General features: G+C 40.1%; 1 protein-coding gene across 5 annotated transcripts in view; it reads right to left on the bottom strand.

Annotated features, from left to right (window-relative positions):
- The window catches only part of ano1a (anoctamin 1, calcium activated chloride channel a), a 230,080-nt gene that overhangs the window by 125,075 nt on the left and 82,813 nt on the right, over window positions 1–22,192 (bottom strand). For all 5 annotated transcript variants that reach the window (XM_041197457.1, XM_041197458.1, XM_041197459.1 and 2 more), the window contains 4 exons: window positions 18,822–18,876; window positions 3,853–3,904; window positions 3,332–3,387; window positions 2,323–2,364 (listed from right to left, as the gene is read on the bottom strand). In XM_041197457.1, the coding sequence (XP_041053391.1) occupies window positions 2,323–2,364; window positions 3,332–3,387; window positions 3,853–3,904; window positions 18,822–18,876 (205 nt within the window). The remainder of the gene's footprint in view (window positions 1–2,322; window positions 2,365–3,331; window positions 3,388–3,852; window positions 3,905–18,821; window positions 18,877–22,192) is intronic.

The following is a 22,192-nucleotide window of genomic DNA, read 5'->3' as shown; positions in this document are numbered from 1 at the left end:
CTACCTCTCAGCATTGTACAATTAGTCCTTCCCCAGTTAAGAACTTTTAGTCCTGTTCTATCTTTGTCCTTTCCCATAATGATGCTAAATCTAACTATGTTATGGTCACTATCTCCAAAATGGTCCCCCAATGTGGCTTCATCCACTTGCCCAGCTTCATTTCCCAAGCCTAAATCTAGAATTGTGCTGCCTCTCATTGGGCTTGTTACGTGTTTCATGATGATTGACGCATATCAGCACCTCAGCTGTACAACATATCATACACTGCCATTATGTAGAATTCAAGAGCTTTGCTGTCACCATAAACCAACTCTTCCAAAAAGAAACATGACTACATTGAAATGAATCCGTTAAGGGTTTTGTAAAGTAAAGTTGAATGAAAAAGTCCATCGGTCAATTCCTCATGAATACAGAGCCTGGAAATAACCTTCTGCCATCAGGGGAAGAAGCTTGCTGCACTCAAATTGGCTGCTGCAGTTCCTCCATTACAACAGTAACAAATACCTCATTAGCTGTACAACGGTTTGGAATACCCCAAAGTCATGAAAGGTAATATATAAATGCAAGTACTTTCTTTCCATTTTACAAACAGCACACTGGATTTCAGTTGACCACATCCGGTTGCTATAACATTTGCAGCAACTAGTCACTTAAGCAGTCATTATTCTACTCCTCTTTCAAGAGTTGACAAGTATTTGTTTCTTTGAATCAATGCACTCAGCAAGATATCAACCAATTTGACCTTCTAACTAAGAGAAAAATATCTGAAATCTAAAATACTGAGACACACGGATGATGCATATGTTCGAGATAAACACAGAATTAGAGGCACAGATTCAAATGTGGAGAGGGGTTAGAGACTAGAATGTATTCCCCATTTTTCCCTTGCTTGCATTAAGAGAAGTACATGCATGGAAGGGATATGCTCATGGCCATTCAGTTCTCTGATCAAGAATAAGGTCGGAAGTTTTTATGTGGTCCGAGATGATCATGAATTCCACCATCTATAATGGTTCCAGTGTTGCTGCACCTAACAAGGCCAGCAAAGGAGATAGATTTGGGAGTGATAAATAAAATCTTCTGGAACTTTCCTCAATTATCTTTGGGGATTGGGGAATGTTTATGCAGAATTTTCCCTCAGGAGAATGAACAGGTGATGTACGTTCCATGTTAGGTGGGTATATCATCTCATAGAAAGCTGTACCTTGCTGCACTGAGAAAATATCTCATCAGAATACATATTACTGAAAAGCCACCTTCTTTGAGTGGACTAGGTTACACCCAAGAAACAATTTGAAGTATCGTGCATATATTTGTTCGCCACACTGCTGTCGTGAGGCTGAAGATAACAGTAGCTTAAATATAGCATAATAAGTATAAAAGGCTATCAGCTGTGTACAAATATGAGAAGCTTTGTTTCTTCAATCTTAATCTTACAAGATATGCAAAAGTTTTAAATCAGTTACATAAAATGAACCTGTCCCCTGATTTCACAAGCTCTGACCATGTTCACCCTTTATGCTGGTACACAAAAAATGTATGGAAATGTGGGGAACACCACATCAATTCGATGCTTCCTACCAACAACTAGCATGGAACATTAATGCTTCCAACTGTCACAAAGCCTGATTTAAACTCAACACCACTTATGTTACATTAGAACAGAGCCTACCATGAGATGGAACAAATGTTGGCACTGGAATATGCCCATGCTAGACAGTGTACTCTGGTGTCAAGTCCAGCCTGGCTTACTCCAAATTTAATCTTGCAGTATCAAGATATCAGTATTTCTATAAGTAAAGTTATATAATACTGAGATTCTAATATAACCTGGAATTGACCAGGTTGAATTCTAGATTTTATGTTACACCTACAAAGCTTGTAAATCAACCAGTGACTGCAAAGGAGTTTAACGTGTTATAGCCTTATACTTTGCTTTAGAAATCCCGAAAAAAGTATTTCAGCATAAAACAAAATTGCCCTCCCACCCTGAGCATTGAATTTCATCTCTAGCTAGCCCAGTCAGTATTCAAAACCCAAGAACGCCTTTACAATTCATACAATTGTAAATGTGCTTAAAAGCATAGCTACAGCAAATATTGAATGGTGGCACCATTCATAAACTGAATAATGGTAAACCTCCTCACAGCAAGACAACACCTCCCAAAATGCTAATGACTTGCTTTAAGCAACGTAGTGACCGAAATTATTAAACCAATTAAAAAGTTTTCAAATTCATTTAGAAGAGAATTTGCTTCCTCAAATATTTAAAGTTTGAGTTCCAACACAAGCATTATTATAATATTTCAAAATCCCACTTACCTTCCTATCATTTTGCTCTGTGGGATCACCTGAATAATGACCCTACAGGAAAGCAAAGTTGATGGCTTGAGTTTGAAGAAATTGCATTCACTTTCCACCTCTATACATGCAACAATAGTAACTTTTTGTTTAAAACTTCTTTAATTTCCCAAATTTACACAACATTTACACAGTTTATTAAACAAAGAACATGTCCACCTGTGTGAAAGGCACACAGTGGACTTAGCAGAAATATCCCACATTTAATTGCTCACCAGTGAAGAAGCTAGGAGGAGAATTCAAAAACCTACTACAGGGATTTCAAAAATACTTTTCTGCATGTGTAAGTGGATTTATCCTTCAAACATGCTTTGGAATAAAAATAAGCCTGGATTAAGTGTTTACTAATCCACAAGACACAGCCCCCTCGAGAAGGTTCCCACTCAACTTCCACCCACAATGAACAGGTGCAACTAAAGAACAGACTGATTACAATGTCAAAGTACAATTATAAGTTTAACATTGGAAATGCTGCATCATCATAAGGGTCGGGAAGCAGGCGATGCAAATCAGTTGATCATAAAACTGCATAACAGGTCAACAAAAAGGATGGGTCCCCAAAAGCCCACGTGTCCACTAGGAGTGCCTTCCTTACATAAAAGCACACAAACAAACTTTACTTATATGCCCATATGCTGTTTATAAAATAACAGCTGGAAAACTGTTCTGAAACCGGTAGTTGCATTGCGTTTCTGCTAATTATGAACCCAACTGTTGCTCGGCAAAGAAAAGGCACTAATTATCCTATTTTGATACATACATTTGATTCTAATATGACCTTTAGCTAGGATTTCATCTAGCTTTGATCTGCCATTGCTACCCACTTTCAACATTTTACACAGGTCAGCGTGGGGTCTAGTAACACAAGCCAAGCCTCATTTCATTCAACACTTACTCAACAAGTTTGCATCACAAAGAATCTCACACATTTTATTGCACATTATATCTATTATAGCACAGTATTACTTACATCATGTAAAGGATAGGCTGCAGTGTAAACTCCACTGGCAAGAAGACTGGTGATCCCTATGATAAAACAAATGCTGGTTTAAACATAGGAGAATTGAAATACAAAGTTAAGATCTTGCCTTGTAATAAAAGCTTCAATATCATAATTGAACTATTCCCATGCATGTAAAGGATGTAAAGGAACCCAGATGTGAAAGAACTATTGTGAAGTTATCTACCCTTTTACAGTAGCTTGAGGGTGTGGATCGCATATTAAGTGAGTTGCAGAGCATGGCAAGAAGTTCTTGCCAAATGCTGCCAAAACTCTGGATAAAGAGTGGAGGTCAATTTCATGAATACGCTAATTGCATTTTAACTGGTATCCACTGGCAATGTTACATAGCTTCATGGTAGATGGTGTTTGAACAGACTCAGTACATTGGCCGTATTGGCTATCTTAGCATTTATCTATATAGAGATGAATTACAGTATTGTATTTTTTTTAAAGAAAAGAAAAATGACAAGGAAGGAAACTCTCTTTACCCATGCTATATTTTGCTCTGGTGCAAGTTGTTCTTTTTAAAATTTCATAAACCTAGGAGAGAAAAGGACAAATACATTATTTAATAATAAATTTACTTTATTGATTTTTTCTGTTATGGGTCAAGTGTTACCGATTATTTAAAGGTCTCCGTTACATCTAGGCAAAACTGCACTTGTGGTTTAAGTCTACAGTTTTCAAATCACCTTTCCAAAATTTCACGGACTCGGTCAGGGCAACATTTATAAATATTTCACCAGTTCTTAATTCAATGCTTTGCCTGGGTTTCTGTACAAGTAACTCTCTTGGTTAATCATCTCACTTTTCAATATTAACCGAAGGAACGCTTAGTTCCTGCCCTTGGTCCCTGCTTTGGTTCTTCACTTTATAGTTTGCTCTCCAACACCAAGTTAGCAGTCTTGATCAATCAGTCAAAATGGTAGCATTTTTCTTTCAAATAATGTGGTAGCAATGGTCAAACACTTCCTAGGATTATTTACATTAATTGTACACCAGCTACATCACACAATGTTAATGGTGCACGACTTGAATATTGGGCTGGATCTTGTGGTCAGCATCAATGGTGCTTGCTGTTGGCCACACAAAAAGCTTCCCACAAAGATTTATCGACCTCTTGGCATGGATTTTCCTTTTCCCAGCAGTGGTTTGAATCTGGAACCAAGTCAAAAGGTTCTCTGGGCATCCGGCAACTGATGTCAGCAAGCAGGGTCAGCCAATCACATTGTAGTATATTTAAGACTGCAAACCAGGAAGTTAAAAGCATAGAAACCTGTACATTTTCAGATAGCAAAATAAGTGAAAATTGGATTAAGCAGCTAAAATATAAAACTTTGATTAAAATTCCACATTTTCTTTTTTGGATAAATTTGACATTCCACAAATATAAATCGCCATGGTCACAGGGTGCTGAGCAGTAATTATGGACTTAAAACCCAGCTACACATCATTCAACAAGGTGCAACTTTCTTATGGCTTTTTACAACGAGACTAACTTCAAAAGTGGAAGCATCGTCAATTCACCGATTGCTTAGGGATTGCACTCTGGGGTTTGGGGGCAGGAAATCACAACAGGACACCCTCTTGAGGAATAAAGAGTCATTTCTGTATTTTCTCTGTGCATGCGCAGATTTTCAGAGTTGCGGTCAGTTCCAGTGGAGTAATGATGGGGAATTCTAACAATTTTGTCATCATTACCACCACAAAATCCAGGCCAATCTCTTATTATCAACGAAGGTTCACATTAAGTCACAACGGAATTATTATTCAGAAATGTGCTTGGCACTGCCATTGGAAAAAGGTGATGTCACCAGCTTTGTTCTCCAACATCTGATATCTCTTCAATTAAGTGCTCGAATGAGCAGCACTTGTGTCATTGCTTCTGCAAATGTTTAACATCATTACCACCATATTATACTGTGACCAAAAGAATGCTTTGTAAAGATTTGCTGTTACGATCAAGTTAACAGACTATCCGAGTAACTTTTGCATTGTATTTATAAACTTCATTCTGTTAGTTGCAACTGTCCAGGATGCATATTGTGAATAATTAGAGAATAAGCAGACTTGCCAAGAGATCAGAAATCAGATTGTGCCATCGATTGTGGATCTATGTAGTTTGAATGCAAAATACCAAGTTTTCCTTTATTTCTGGTGCTATTTGTTGGATAGATTTCAAAATATACAAAAGCAGAAGAGTGTGTTATATATATTTTTCCCTTATTCTTCAATTTCAATATTTGTGATTTTCAATATCAGCAATTTTATCCCCTTAAAAAATTAAGATTTGTCTAAACCTGTTGTATTAAGCCTAAAGCAAAAGTCCAACCGTCTCATGATTAAATGGATTACTGCCTTGAAAGTAAAAACAAATGCACAAGTCCAAAAACAATAAAACGAAGCTGTCATCTGAAGGCTAGATTACAAATAGTTTAATTGAAATAAAAGCACAAAGCAAAAAATCATAGCAGCAACTGGTCCATTCAAACCAGTTTTAATTGTTTCACATAAGATAGTGCAGAATATAGAGATGGAATGGGCCAAGTACTGGAACAGGACAAGATATCACTTTCAACAAATTGCTAAATATATCCTCAGAAGGAACTGATTTGAGTAAAATTCCATTTGACTCTGACAACATTGGGGTGGGGAGGGTGGGCAGAGGGAATTAAACTTGGCAAGCAGAAAGGGGAGATTTCTATCAAGAATAGCCAGTCTCAGAATATGGAAGCCTTTATCCAGGCAAAAATCTCTCAAGAGGCCATTCTGTCACTCGATTCCCGGGTCTGCACACAAGAAAATGGCCAATGCATTCCAAGGCCTGTGAAAAATTGCTGGGAAAACTGACCATTAGATATGAAAATGCAGCCCACTGATGACTGGCTTGGAGGGGAACTTGTAGGGGCTAGTGTTCCCATGTGTCTACTGCCCTTTTCCTTATAGATGGTAGCGGTAATGGGTTTTGAAGGTACTGTCTAAGGATCTGATCTGTTCCCTTGTAAAATGTTAAGGGAAGATGGTATAGAGCTTGGGGTAGCTGAGTATGAGGAGTAGAACAAAGGACAATTGAGGGCAAACAAAACCTGTCACAACAGTAGTGTAACCTTCTCTTTAGCTGGTCATCTATCAGAAAGTAAATTCTGAGAGTGCACTAGGCTGTTCCTTGAGGTGCATTTAAAAAAAGGATCCGGAGCGGACAATATACAGGAGTTGATATTTAGCAGGTCACCTAGAGGAAGTGGCTTCTAATTAAGGTATGGTTAAGTGCATGATAATATTCATAGATCAGATTTCAGAATAGCAAGTTTTACAATCACCAGAGTCTGAACAGCACAAAAAAAACCAAAAGGTAAAACAGCTCCCATGTGGTCCAATCGACTAAACTCTGGAAATTTAGAATGGTCAATCTTCAATATTTTAATTATGCTCAGTCTCAAACTACACCGAGATTTATCAATTAGTAGAATATGAATATATAAGAGTGGTGATCTGACAGAGGGATCCAAGATGATTAAAGGATTTGATAAGGCAGACAGTAAGAAATGGTTTCTTATGTTGGGGAAGCCCAGGACAAGGGACCATAACCTTAAAACATAGGCTAAGCCATTCATGGGTGAAGGGTGAATTACTCCTTCACACAAAGTGTATAGAAAATCTGGAACTCCCCATCCCAAAAAGCTGCAGAGGTCAAGTCAATTGAAAAATTTCAAAACTGAAATAGCTAGAATTTTGTTAGGCAAGGGTATTAAGCAATATGGAAGCTAGTCGAGTAAGTGGAGTCAACATACAGAACAGCCATAATCTAATTGAACGGCAGAACAGGTTCTAAAGGGGCTGAATGGCCTATTTTTGTTACTATGTTCCTACAAGGAGAAAAGGCAAAGCAGCAAGAGTTCACGAAAGGCCTAAAGTTCTGAAACACTTGAGATGAAACTTGTAATCTTGCAAAAGACTTGAACCAAAGGCGAATGCACATGGGATCAAAGAGGATGTGGCAAATTAGAGGGAACCGCCTTTAACAATAAAGAGGTTAATCATAAAAAGGGCCATTTTAAACTTCTTTGGGATTAGTAAGGGAGGCCCATTGGGATCCACTCTGCAACCTTTGCTATGGGGGTAATATTACTAATGCTCCTGAAGACGACATTGTAAACATATTTAAATTTCATGAGGATTCAAAAGCCCGTGGGAAAGCAAAAGCATGTTGAGAAAAGGGAAATGGTCAAAGGAAATAAACACTCAGACTGATGAGTAACAGTTCTGACTAATGTAAGGCAATGCATATAGATAATAGAGACTGCAAAAAGAAAAGAGACTCTTCAGTAAGGGTTTAAAAATCTAGCAGAAAAAAAATTACAACAAATCCAACATGATTGCATCTCCACAGGTATAACTCATTACATGGGCTGGAAAATTCAATGGATATGTCCTGATATAGATGATGCTGGAGAACTTGTGTGCGCGTGGTATTTTCATTCCATATGTGAAGGAAGCCACAAACTCATGGCAGCAGCATCAGAGCAGTTAAACAGGTGAATGAAGATTACAACATTCACCTGAGGAAAGTTGCCAAATGCTTTGAAATTAAAAATTTTGATCAAATTTTACCAGCCAGAAACAGCCGCTGATCTACCCATTAAAAAAATTACTTGTCTGATGAGAGTAAAAATCCTTGTAAATACCATGAAAAGCTGGGAAACAACTTATTACAAAAATAACTTATTTTCCCATTCATTCTTAAAAAAAATTCTGAAGTATACAATCCCATATGGTAGCTATCATCATTAAACACCCACAGAACGCCTACTGTCTGCCTTCCTTGTTCCAAAGTTTTTATATGGGGGCAGGAGGAGATAGTTGACCTGTGAAAGCTATGGCTTTCTAATAATCTCCATCAGATGCTATTAAGAGTCTTCTGCTGTCGAAAGGAGGGAAAAAAAGGCACTGATAGAAGAACATTAGTCTGCTTTGCCACTGTTGAACGTCTAATATTAAAAGGGACAAGACGGGAGAAAGGAGGGGAAACAAAGGGAAAGGGTAAGGCAGTCCAGTCAAGAATTAATTGTGTCACCAATACAACATACTTCCATCACGTGATCAACAATTTTAAGATGCTCTCGACTCAAAGAATCATCCCAGAATTCAGGTGCCAAATCTTAATTCATTCATCTTCAGAGACTCATTAGTCAAGCTCATTTTGTAGGTATAAATCAAAGCATAGTCTGACTCTACACAAACTCAAGGTACCTTGTATCCCACAGGAGTGTCTTTGTTAGAAAGTGAATGAGGCAAGTAAACAGCCATAGTTAATCATGACAGTGGACTGGTTTGCATTAATGTAGCAGTCGACACACTCAAGTATGGCCTTCAGAATTCTATGTGGATGGAAAATTATACCTCTTGGCATTTGTCATGTACTTAATGAACAACAATTATTCCCTTTTAATTAATGTCCTTGTTTAGGCAATGAGGCGCAACAGTATTTTGAAATACAAGGGATTGCTTTTGTGATGTGTTTTTGAGTAGTGGTTGAAGGAACAAATAACCAAAACAAATTAAAAAACCTTAAAGGAAACATATGGGTTGGGTGGGGGGGGGGGGGGGTGGTGGGGAGTGGAGGCTGGTGGACATTAGCACAGGACACATGGAATTTAAAAAATTGACTGAAACCTGAACAGGAACCTTTTTCCGTGTTTGTCAAGGCTCAGTTGGTGGCATTCTTGCCTGAGTCAGAAGGTTGTGGGTTTCAAGCCCCACTCCAGAAGCTTAGAATATAAAAATCCAAATGACACCCTAGAACAACACTGTTGGAGGAACAGGGGAGTCCAGGCTAATATTTATCCCACATCACTGAAAAAGCAGGCGATTTGGTCAATATCACCTTGCTATTCATGGGTCTTGCTTTGGCTCAAATTGGTTGCTGCATTTCCTACAACAGTGACTACACTTCAAAACTACTTCATTGGTTGCATAATCCAGCCCTTATATGAAACCACAAAAATATAGATTCAAATCATGCTGACTGTTCTATCCTCTCTTCAATACTATAACAACTATTTGCCTATAAATGCACAATTAGATATATCCTCCAATATATTATAAAGGTAATCTTTGAAGCCCAAAAATGCATGATCCTATGTTAGCCAGGTAGATTATTGCACAAGGTGTACTCTTTACATACCAAACATAACTGCCCTAATTTTCCTTTCAAAATCTTGGTGAAGCTAATGGCACCTGTAATTCTTCGTATGCAAATGGTACAGCAACTTCAGGTGAGGGGCAAGTGTGTGGTTAAACTCAAATATCCAAAAGTTTGCTATATTAGTGCCAGCTCTGTGAAGCTGCCATTTCACTGGCTGATTCACCATTGAAATGCATTGAACGGTGCAAGGGTGCTGTTTGTGTATATACAAATGAAACACACCACAAAAAGTTACGTTTTGCTCATTTCAGTCCTTCTACCCTTTTAATGGTGAGGTCTTTTCTTTATTCATTTATGGGATGTGGGCATCGCTGGCTGGGCCAGCATTTATTGCCCATCCCTAATTTCCCTTGAGAAGGTAATGGTGAGCTGCCTCTTGAACTGCTGCAGTCCATGTGGTGTAGGTACACCCACAGTGCTGTTAGGGAGGGAGTTCCAGGATTTTAACACAGTGACAATGAAGGAACGGTGATATATTTCCAAGTGAGTGGTTTGGAGGGGAACTTCCAGGTGGTGGTGTTCCCATGTATTTACTGCCCTTGTCCTTCTAGATGATAGTGGTCACGGAGTTGGAAGGTGCAGTCTAAGGAGACATGGTGAGTTTGGTGAGTGAATCTTGTAGGTGGTACACACTGCTGCTACTGTACGTTGGTGGTGGAGGGAGTGAATGTTTGTGGATGCGGTACCAATCAAGTGGGCTACTTTGTCCTGGATAGTGTCAGCCTTCGAGTGTTGTCGGAGCTGCACTCATCCAGGCAGCAGAGAGTATTCCATCACACTCCTGACTTGTGACTTATAGATTGTGGACAGGCTTTGGAAGTCAGGAACTAAGTTACTCATTGCAGGATTCCTAGCCTCTGACCTGCTCTTGTAGGCACTATATTTATCTGGCGAGTCCAGTTCAGTTTCTGGTCAATGGTAACTCCTAGGGCATTGATAGTGGGGGATTCAGTGATGGTAATGCCATTGAATGTTGAGGACCAGTGGTTAGATTCTCTCTTGGAGTTTGTCATTGCCTGGCACTTGTGTGGTGCGAATGTTACTTGCCACTTGTCAGTCCAAGGTTGGATATTGTCCAGGTCTTGCTGCATTTGGACATGGACTGCTTCAGTATCTGAGGAGTTGAGAATGGTGAACATGTGCAATCATCAGCAAACATCCCCGCCTTATGATGGAAGGAAGGTGGTTGATGAAGCAGCTGAAGATGGTTGGGCCTAGGACATTACACTGAGGAACTCCTGCAGTGATGTCCTGGAACTGAGATCACTGACCTCCACCAACCACAACCATCTTCCTTTGTACTAGGTATGACTCCAGCCAGTGGAGAGTTTTCCTCCTGATTCCCATTGATTCCAGTTTTGATGGGGCTCCTTGATGCCTCACTCAGTCAAATGCAGCCTTGATGTAAAGGGCAGTCACTCTCATCTCTGGAGTTCAGCTCTTTTGTCCATGTTTGAACCAAGGCTGTAATGAGGTCAGGGGTTGAGTAGCCCTGCAGAAACACAAACCGAGCGTCAGTGATCAGGTTATTGTTAAGCAAGTGCCATTTGATAGTACAGTTGATGACCCCTTCCATCGCTTTATTGATGATCAAGAGTAGACTGATGGGGATGCAATTGGCTGGTTTGGATTTGCCCTGCTTTTTGCATACAGGACATACCTGGGCAATTTTCCACATTGCTGGGTAGATGCCAGTGTTGTAGCTGTATTGGAACAGCTTGGCTAGGGGCGCAGCAAGTTCTGGAACACAAGCCTTCAGCACTCGTGTCTGAATGTTGTCAGGCCACATAGCATTCGCATATCCAATGCCTTCAGCCATTTCTTGATATCACATGGAGTGAATTGAATTGGCTGAAGACTGGCATCTGTGATGCTGGAGACCTCTGGAGAAAGCCAAGATGGATCATCCACTCAGCATTTCTGGTTTAAGATTATACCAAATGCTTTAGCCTTATCTTTTACACTGACGTGATGGGCTCCCCCATCATTGAGGATGGGGGCAATTAAATAACTCCAGTGAGTTGTTTAATTGTCCACCACCAATCACAGCTGGATGTGGCAGGACTGCAGAGCTTAGCTCTGATCTGTTGGTTCTGGAATTGCTTAGCTCTGTCTATCACTTGCTGCTCATGCTGTTTGGCAAGCATGTAGTCCTATGTTATAGCTTCACCAGGTCAACACCTCATTTTTAGGTATGTCTGGTGCTGTTCCTGACATACCCTCCTGCACTCTTCATTGAATCAGGGTTGATCCCCTGGCTTGGTGGTAGAGGCAGAGTGGGGGAATATGCTGGACCAGGAGGTTACAGACTATGGTACAGTGGGGAGCTCTGGGCTCAACTCCCACCACAGGACTTGTTCAAGGAAGGTGTTCATAATGTGGCCAAACCGATTGAATACCAACTTGTAAATGCTTTCAACATACAGCAATAGCAAGTGACAAGAGCAGGAGAGCTGGTCAGCTATGTGATGGAAAGAAAATTGGAGCCTTTCCCATCGCTAGCCAAAGCTCCAGATTACTACATGCATGTAAAAGTGCATGTGACAGCAACTCTGTGTCCCTGAGTGAAACGTAACACGATCACCGCCCTTTTAAATGATCTGATTAAACAAGCTCTCTAGCACTGAAAATAACTATTACTAAAGTGTGATGTTTCATTCCCTCATGATTTAATTGTTGGGAATCTTAAAAGTATAACTTTTACTTTTCCTTTGTTTTTTCTCCTTTCTCTCACTCAGTCCAATCATTCTTCCTGGTCTGATTCAACACTGAATTGACCTACTAATTTACTGCCTTCTCAGTCCTTGTGTTAATCTCCCAAATCCTTCCAACAGATTGGTTAAGGAGATAAACAGGGGGAGAAATATCATTGAAGAGTGTTCTGTGGGCTGCGCCAGTAGCAGCTCCCAGCACTGCCTACCCACATACCCCCAGGGGAAATTGAGCCTCCATAATGCTATACAAATGAATTTCACCCCCGCAGTTGTTGGTCCTGTTTACTCAAGTCCTAATTCCCGGTTTTCCCTGGCTCACAAATTCAGCTTACTGCCACACAAAGTTCCAATATCCTCTTAAAATGCCATCACCATCCACATCCAGTGACAAGGGTCACCATTGAGAAGAAACTGAAGTGCACAAGCCATATAACTACTGTGGCTACAAGAGCAGGCCAGAGTTTGGATAACTCATCTCCCAGCTCTCCAAAGCTTGTCCACGATCTAGAAGGCACAGGAACGTGATGGGTGAATTTAGTTCCAACACTATGGAAGAAGCTCAACAACATCCAGGAAATTGGCACCCCATCCACCACCAGTGCATAGTGACACTAGTGCGTGCCATCTACAAAATGTACTGCAGCAAGGCATCTTCGAAAGCACCTTCCAAATCCAATGATCTCTAACACCTAGAAGAACATGGGCAGCAGATGCAACAGGGAAAACCACCACCTGCAAGTTACCCTCCAAGTGACACACCATCCTGGTTTCACTATTTATTTAGTCAAAAACCTGGAACTCCCTGTCTTATAGCACTGTGGATGTGGCTGCACCAGATGGCTGCAACAACTCAAGGCTGCAGCTCACCACCACTGTCCCAAGAGCAATCAGGATTGGACATAAAAACTGGCCTCGCCAGTGATGCTCACACCCCAGCAATGAAGTGCAAGGGCAATTCTAACTAATGGCAGATGCAGTTAGATTTCTCCCCTAGGCTTCAACTTTTGCCATCAAGGGTTTCTTTGATGTTGACTTAATGATGTTGTTGAGAAAAAAATGTGTTCAGATATAGACACACAAGTGAATGCAGTTTCAAATTTTACATTCCAGATTTAACAATTAGCTAACTATTAGTGCTGGGACAGGGCACAAGTCCTTTTGTCATCTTCATTTAGTTGCACATAAGCTCATGTACTTCCTGGTGGCACTTTGACATTGTACAGTTAAATCAATTTTCTTTTTAAATACTTCCCATCAGTGTAAAAGGAATGCAACAACCACTGAGCTTCAGGATTTTAAAGTAAACACAATAGACAGAGGTTCTATGCCACTTTAGGAACAAGGGGGTGAAAGGTTATTGGGTAGGCAGGAGTTACAATCAGTTTAGCCATGATCTTATTGAATGGCGGAGCAGGCTCAAGGGGCCAAGAGGCCTATCCCTGCTCTATGCTCATATGCTTGGGTGCTTGTAAGAGCTACTTTCTTTTCTGCCTGGATATTATTGCCTTTATGAAGGCAATATCTGCTTCCCAAACTTTTACAGAAGAGAGTACACAACAATGAAATATAATGCAAAACTGTATTACATACATGCAAACACATGAATGTGCACTCATGGGCACACACATTGATTCAATATCATTGGAAATCACTGCATGCCACCCTGTTGGCCTACTTTAAAATAGTCCTAATTCTGCTGTTCTTTTAATTTGTACCAGAGCACCTTAGCTATAGGTCTCCAGGTCAAAAATCAACTTGCACCAATAGCTTTGTCCAAAGCTTCATCTAAATACAATGTCTGCCAGTTTCACCTATTCTATTGCACTACATCATTATAAAGAGCTGATCCTGGTACTAAATAATTCCCAACATGCCATGAAATGTGGTCTCGGCTCTTGGTCTTGTTTCAACATCGTCTTTGGACGTCTAGCAATTGGAGGCACGTGTATTGGTGGCTCACCACTTCATGTAATTGACATTCCAGTTCAACTTTGAGCTGTCCATGCTTTATTAACATTATGAGGGATTTTGATCAGGCAGGAAGAGCTGCTAATTATTGGTACAATTCAAAATGATTGAGCAATCATGATTGCAATGATATTAAAAGTTAATAAGGGAATGGGAACATTGGTGAAAATATTCAACTGGTGTCAAGTCTTTGATTTTGATTCTGAGGCTTCTTAATTTCCAACAAAAAAATATTGGCAGATGATGGAATCCAAAAATCACGTTGAGCACTTTTGTCTGAGCATCAGAGAATCACAGAAGTATTACAACACAAGAGGTGACCTTTCAGCCCATCAAGTCTGCACTGGCTTTCTTAATCAATACACCTAGTGCCATCCCCCTGCCTTCTCTCCTTAAGCCTGCATATTCTTCCTTTTCAAATAACAGTCAAATTCCCTTTTGAATGCCTTGATTGAACCCACTTCCATCTGCGGGGCTGATTTGATTGACAGGCCATCTGGTGTATGTTAGAAAAAAGATACAATGTGTTCATGCAGTTTCAATAGAGCTTTCCAAGGGCCATTATTATTTCATTATGAATGCTTGACTGAGTTTTGAAAGCTAGAATTCTCCCTGTAGAGGGTTCTGGGTTCATGGTTTCATCAGTTTAATGAGGTTAATAAATAATTAGCTGATTGTTTTTATAAGTGATTATCCAATTGAAGAGATTTAAAAGCTTTGAATGGATTTCTTGAAGTTTTTCTCACTATCAAGATCAAAAGCAATATTAGATTATTATAAGTTTATTTTATCATCTCCACATGGCTTGAGGTTGCCCATTAGTGGATTCTGACTATGGAGGTGGGTGGGGGCATGCGTTGGCATGGGGGTGGTAATGTGAGGTTTGAGGAGTGAGGGCCAGAGGGCTGAACAGCTCCTAAAGCAACCTGGATGAACTCCCAGAGAACCTAGGCAGGCTTTCTAACCAGCCCGCCTCAGCACTTGCCTACAATCTGCTTTCAGGGTCAGCGGGTCAGACTCTTATCACCCCCAGAGCAAAAACTGGGTCTAAAAGAGCTCCTTAACCCTAGTTGAGTCTGCCGAGTTGGAAGTTTCCCAATTTGAGCTGCCCGCCTTGGGGGCAAATATCCAACCTTGCGTGCTCAAATGTCTAGAATTGAATTATTTTTCTCACCTTGCCATGGTTTCATCCCTCCTGATCTCTACGCTCCTCCAACCCTCACTGTTTCTGTGGCTCTGTATTTACCCCCCCACCCCCCATCTCCTTTATTTCTTCATTAGCCATTGCATCTTCAACAGCCTAGATGTGCACTTCTTCTTTAAACCCCTCTGCCATCACAACACCTTCCCCTCCTTTAAAGTTCTCCTTAAAACCCACTTTTTGAACCAAACTTTTGGCCACCACTCCTAACATCCTGTTTTTTAAACCCAGTGCCAATTTTCCTCACACCTTGAGAAGTACCCCCAAGTTAACGATGTAAATTTTTGTTGTTCATTCATTAGCATGTATGTTTTTGTAAGGACATAATTCAGTCCCATATTCCTAAACAACTGGTCACCAGGTTCTAAAAATATCGTGGCTGTCACATCCAAAAACAAAACAAATTAGAAATTGGAGAGCAAGATCTTTGTATGATTCATTGAACACTACATTTGCCAACACCACCAATCAGCATAATTCAACATCTCAGATGGGATCTCTAATTGGAGATGTTTTCTCTCCAATCAATAATAAAGGTAAAAATATTCTCACTGCCAACCTCATTTTTGCAGTCATTTTCCAGAGACTGGGCCTTGTGGGGAATGTCCTATCTCTATATATTTTGAAGCTTACTGCTTATTCTTCAAGTAGTAGCAACAAAGTTACAGGAGGACCCTTTCCCTAGATTAATCCTTCCCTCAGCATTCTGACATAATCATTGTCACATGGCTTCTAGCCATTTTAAAATGGATATTCACTGTAGTTTGGGGAAAATAAACAATAATATCTTGTTCTCTGATAGCCCATCCTCAAGTGACTGAAATGGCTCTGATCACATTGAGAGCAATCTGAGATGAAACAATCATGGCTGGTAGAGAAGATACCCAATGTAGGAATTGAGGACAATATCTCTAGGGGAAATGTAACTATTTGAAAAACCACAATCCAGTTTGGCCATTGTTCATTTATTCCTGCTCTTTTTCACCAGTGCATTGCCTAAGAGTATCAGGACATCCATTGTTAAATGGTTTTGTGTCAATATTCCATTTCCCTCTTGACCTTTAGGGAATCAGCAATGCATCATCTTTCTGTTCATCATAAAGAGGAAGGAAGAAAAAGAAGTCGATGGAGAAACATTAGTACTTCAACATAAACCATTTCTTCCAATATAGATAAAATTCAGTAAACATCTCCTAGCTGGCAGGATCCACTCATTGCTATATTTTTTTAAAAACCTATGCTGTTAAAGCTGTATTTTAAGATGCCCTTTCACCAAAGTATGTGGCATGTAGATACTCTTCGAGACCAGACTAGACAGAAGGTTATCTCCTTATCAGTAAATTTAGAATCAAAGGCATCATTTCTGGACATTCAGAATTAATTGACCTTCACATCTTAAATAGTTCAGCAAATGATTTTCCCATTTTGAATATGACAAGTCATCAGTCAAAAATAAAGACAAGGGAAATTAGTTTACATAAACTTATCCTCCCCATTTAGAAAGCACAAGAAACATGCTCATATTTCATTTAGTGTGCTGCAAAATTATTTACATACAAAATTGATAAAATGATGCAGAAGGAAAAAAAACCATGTGCTCTACCTAGCCTGTTCCTTATAGCAGTCATGCTTTATGCATCATAGTACAGACACTCTAGCCGCCGGCCATGATCCAACTTTCTGGAAGAGGTGAAAAACAGGTGAAACCCAAGCCAACGCAGCAAATAAAATCTGGAAATACTCTCACTGCTTTAGGCAATTGAAAATAGGCCAAATGATCACAATGATCCTGATTTATATTACAGGGTACATACCTCTTGTATGAGGTGATCTCTATCCCAGTCAGAAATAGATCTAGCTCCCTCTTGAAGAATACAATGAATCAGCATTCATTATATGAGCCAGCAACTTAGTCCATTGGCCCATTATTCTCTGGAAGATTATTCACCTTACATCCAACCTTGTTTTGCCTTTAGCTAAATTTCAAGTGTGACAGTTGATACTTCCTAAACTATCCAGCTGAAACAATTAGCCCAAACAAAAACAGTATAGTTCCTTAATCAAACTGGCCGAGTGTACTCTTCTCCAAAATAAACCAGACCTGCTCTTTACACTTACTGTATATGGGTTACACTCACTGTATTTAGGTAACTAAAGTGTTTGCCCAAGAAGCAATCTTGTGGCCCTCTTCTGCACTCTGCCAAAACCTCAATATCCCCCAGCCATTCGAAAACTGGACATTAAACTAATTGACATCATAAACCATATTATTACTCTCAAGTTGTGTAATACTTTTAGGCAATGTTTACCAATCCTAGCTTCTTAACAGACCGTTGTAAGATTAAAGTGCTAATTCTGAAGACACTGGACTCAGGTGGTGCCTTGCTACCAAACACTATCTTCATAATGTGCAGAGTAATCTTTCTATATGAGCAGATAAATGTACAAAATTGGGTCATTTACACCCAATAAAGTTTAATGACATAAAATTGCATTTGTTTTGCAGATGTGCACTGGATGTTTATCATACCAAATATAAATGCTTATTAAAATTAGAGACGTTAGTCATGCAGTGGATTTTTTTCAAAAATCTTTTTGAAATTTGATTAAACCTGACCAAAAGATGTGTCCCGTTGTTTGAATTAATCTGCACACACTTCCACTTCAGTTTTGCTCTTGTTGGGCAAAAATTCTAATTCTGTCAATAACTAGTCATTAATGAACTAAATTGGAATTCACTTTGTCTGACATCGGCACACATCATCATCAAACCAGAGTGCAGAGTGTAGGATAAACAATTGTATTGAACAGTTTACTGGTTCACATATTCATGATCAACTTACACTTCTGTATCAATATGATGATCATTTTTGGGATATCAGGTCACAAAATTTGTATTCATAATTTGATCTTTTTGCCTTTTGCTTCTGGAGTTATATTTCTTAAAACCATAGAACTATTTTCCTTTTCATCCAGAGACCGGGCATTGGCAAGGCTTTAATGCCAACTTCTGACTAATTTACAGCGACCAATGTAATAAAGTCTTGGAACCTTACTCATGCTGCAGCCAGACAGTAGGTCAGCTGAGACTCAAATTCAAACCCTAGTTTTCCCAAGTGAAAGTCATGTACTTTGTACTTTCCAAGGTAGCCTTTTTTCTAAATTTTATACAGCCAGACCATACACAGAAATTGCCTTGAGGGGGGGATTACATAAAATGGAGATAATTTAACCATTTCAAAAGGTGTTATTTGCAAGATATCACAGATGAGTGGCTGGGCATATGATATCTGTAACAAAAAATGAAAATGGAGTTTGCAAGTTATTAGTGACCCAAATTAAGCTTCACAATAAAGTTTCAATACTCACTATTGTGCTTCTTGTTGTACTGGTGAAAAAGTTATCCTTATCTGAAAGATCAAATCTGTGGAGGAGGAGGTGGGGTTGGGCGGGGGGGTTAAGAAAAAGAACAAGGTTAATTAAACATGGCAGGAAGATTTATAAACAATCAAGCTATTATCTAAATTCTTGATAGCAGTCATGGAATTTTGATACCTTCATAATCTTGGGAACCTGAGGGTTTCTATCCCTTTAATGAACCCTCTGTCCCTTTAAAGAGTTCATATGCCTGTACTACTATTTGGTTTCTCAAATCGCTAATATATAACGCCTCATTTTTGAATTACTTTCCTCTGGATTTGTACCACAAAGTGATCATGAGAGCAATACAAAAAGAATCCTCAACAACTTCTTGGAAATCCAGACAAGAACGGGAACCTAGGTTAAGTTTTTCCAGGGGTGGGAGTGGGGAGAGGGCAGAAAAAAAAGAGTTGAACTTTTTAAAAAGGAACCAGGAAGACCATAAATCATGATAAACAATTGAATTTAATTCAGCCTTTGCATATATATTTATGATAAAACAGTAAGAAGAGAACCATAAAGCATGTAAGGCTAGGTTGTACCTCTGGAGTAAAGAAATCTTAGGTGTCAATCAAGACATTAACATTTGAACGAAAGCCAGCAAGATGATATGGTTTTCTATCTTACAAACAGAATGCTGGGGGAAATCAACGTGTTCACTCAAGGTCAAAGTGGAAGAAGCTCCAATTTCTCTTTGCTTGCCCAGGGCAATATGTATTCCACTGGCTAATTTGTTAACTTTTGCACGTGCCCAAGGTTTTGTTCCTATAGAGGGGACAGAGCTTTGTTTTGCAAATTCTTTGAGAACTGCAGGTTACAAGCTAAAGATCCCAATGCATCAAAGTCAGTCATACTTCCTTTAAATAGAGCAAAAGTGATGAGACATATCAGGAAAGAAGTGTTTATTTTTGTATGGCTTGTAAAGACAAGAAATTGAACCTATAGATGCCTACAAAAGCTCAGCCACATTTGATGACCAATTAAAAACCCAAGGGTCAAAAATGGCTCCATCTTTAGCATCACAGCAAAAAATGAAATGCAGAGTCCTGGCAATAATGGTTCATGAGAACGTACAAGGGAGTGACGGAGATAACTTGAGCACACAAGGGGTCCCCACACCAAGAAATTCCCACCCCTGTACTGCCCTTTTCTGCTTTTCAAGACATTCTGCAACACCCCTCCCTCCTGAAAATTAATTGTATGTGAGTTAGATTTAGATGAGCTCCAACCAGAAAATTCTGTTCTCATGACCAACTGAGGAAAGTGGATAAATATTTGCAAAAGGAAAAAAATTAAAAAGGAAATGTAGGAACACACATGAGCCTGCTCCACCATTCAATAAACTCATAACTGATCTTGGTGTGGTCTCAACTCCCCTTTCCTCTCTACCCCTCCATAATCCTCTTGTTTATCTAACTCAGCCTTGAATAAGTTCAAATGACTCAACCTCCACTGTCTTCTGGGGAAGAAAATTCCAGACTCATGACCTCAAAAAATTTCCCATCTCCAATTTAAAAGGGAAACCTGGTCTCCCCAAGAGGAAGCATTGTTCTGGAATCAACCCTGTAAAGTCCCCTCAGGATCTTATCTGTTTCACTAAGATCACTTGTTCTTCTAAACTCCATTGGGGACAGACCTTTTCAACCTTTCTTCTGAAGGTAAGCCCTTCATATCAGGAATGAGCTGAATGAACCTTCTCTCAAGTGTAGAAAGGACAAGTGAATGGGAACAACCAATAGTTCTTTCAGATGGCTGGCAGAGTTGTGTTGGGCTGAGTGGCCTTCTGTAAAATTGCATGAGCTTATACATACAAATAATTGGCCCCTCGAGCCTGCTCTGCCATTTAATAAGATCATAGCTGATCTGATAGTAACTTTAAATCTGCAACCCGCCACCCCCGATAACCTATCACCCTCTTTCTTACCAAGAATCAATCCACCTGTCTTAAAAATATTTAAAAGACTCTGCTTCCACTGCCTTTTCAGAAAGAGAGTACCAAAGATTCATTTCAGTTTTAAATGGGAGACCCCTTATTTTTGAACAGTGACTCCTAGTTCTAGATTCTTCCGCTAGAGGAAACATCCTCTCCACATCCACCCTATCAAACATGGATAAAAGAGTTGAACTCCCAAGGTGATGTGAGAGTAACTGCCCTTGACATCAAGGCTGCATTTGGCGGAGTGTGGCATCAAGGCATCTGAGCAAAATTGGAGTCAATGGGAATCAGGGAGCAAACTCTCCGCTGGTTGGAGTCATAGCGAGCACAAAGAAAGGTGATTGTGGTTGGAGGTCAATCATCTCAGCTCCATCACTGCAGGAGTTCCCCAGGGTAGTGTCCTCAGCCCAACAATCTACAGCTGCTTTATCAATGACCTTCTTTCCATCATAAAGTCAGGAGCGGGGATGTTTGCTGATGGTTGCATGATGTTCAGCACCATTCACAACTCCTCAGATACTGAAGCAGCCCATGTCCAGATGCAGCAAGACCTGGACAATATGCAGGCTTGGATTGACAAGCGGCAAGTAATGCTTGCATCACACAAGTGCCAGAGCAATGACCATCTCCAACTAGAGAGAATCTAACCATTGCCCCTTGACATTCAATGGCATTACCATCACTGAATCCCCTATCAACATCCTGGGGGTTACTATTGGCCAGAAACTGAGCTGGACTAGCCATATAATTACTGTGGCTATAACAGCAGGTCAGAGGCTAGGAATCCTGCAGCGAGTAATTCACCTCCTGACTCCCCAAAGCTTGTCCACCATCTACAAGGCACAAGTCAGGAGTATGATGGAATAGTCTCCACTTGCCTGGAGGAATGCAGCTCCTACAACACTCAAGAAACTTGACTCTGTCCGGGATAAAGCAGCCTGTTTGATTGGTACCACGTCCACAAACATTCACTCCCTCCACCACCGACTCTCAGTAGCAGCAGTGTGTATCATCTACAAGGTGCACTATAGGAATTTGCTAAGGCTTCTTCGATAGCACCTTCCAAACCCACAACCACTACTATCTGGAAGGACAAGGGCAGCAGATAGTTGGGAACATCACCACCTGGATGGTCCCCTCCAAACCACTCACCATTCTGACTTGGAAATATGTCGCCATTCCTTCACTGTTGCTGGATCAAAATCCTGGGACTCTCTTCCTAACAGCATTGTGGACTGCATTGGTTTGAAAAGGCAGCTCACCACCACCTTCTCAAGGACAACTAGGGATGGGCAATAAACGCTGGCCCAGCCAGTGAAGCCCACATCCCTTGAATGAATTTTCAAAAAAGACCACTCAGGATCTGACATGTTCCAATCAAGTT

Source organism: Carcharodon carcharias, chromosome 10 (genome assembly GCF_017639515.1).
Source record: "Carcharodon carcharias isolate sCarCar2 chromosome 10, sCarCar2.pri, whole genome shotgun sequence".
Lineage (NCBI taxonomy): Eukaryota > Metazoa > Chordata > Chondrichthyes > Lamniformes > Lamnidae > Carcharodon > Carcharodon carcharias.
Note: the sequence above shows the minus strand (reverse complement) of the source record. Positions and strands in the feature narration are given on the sequence as shown.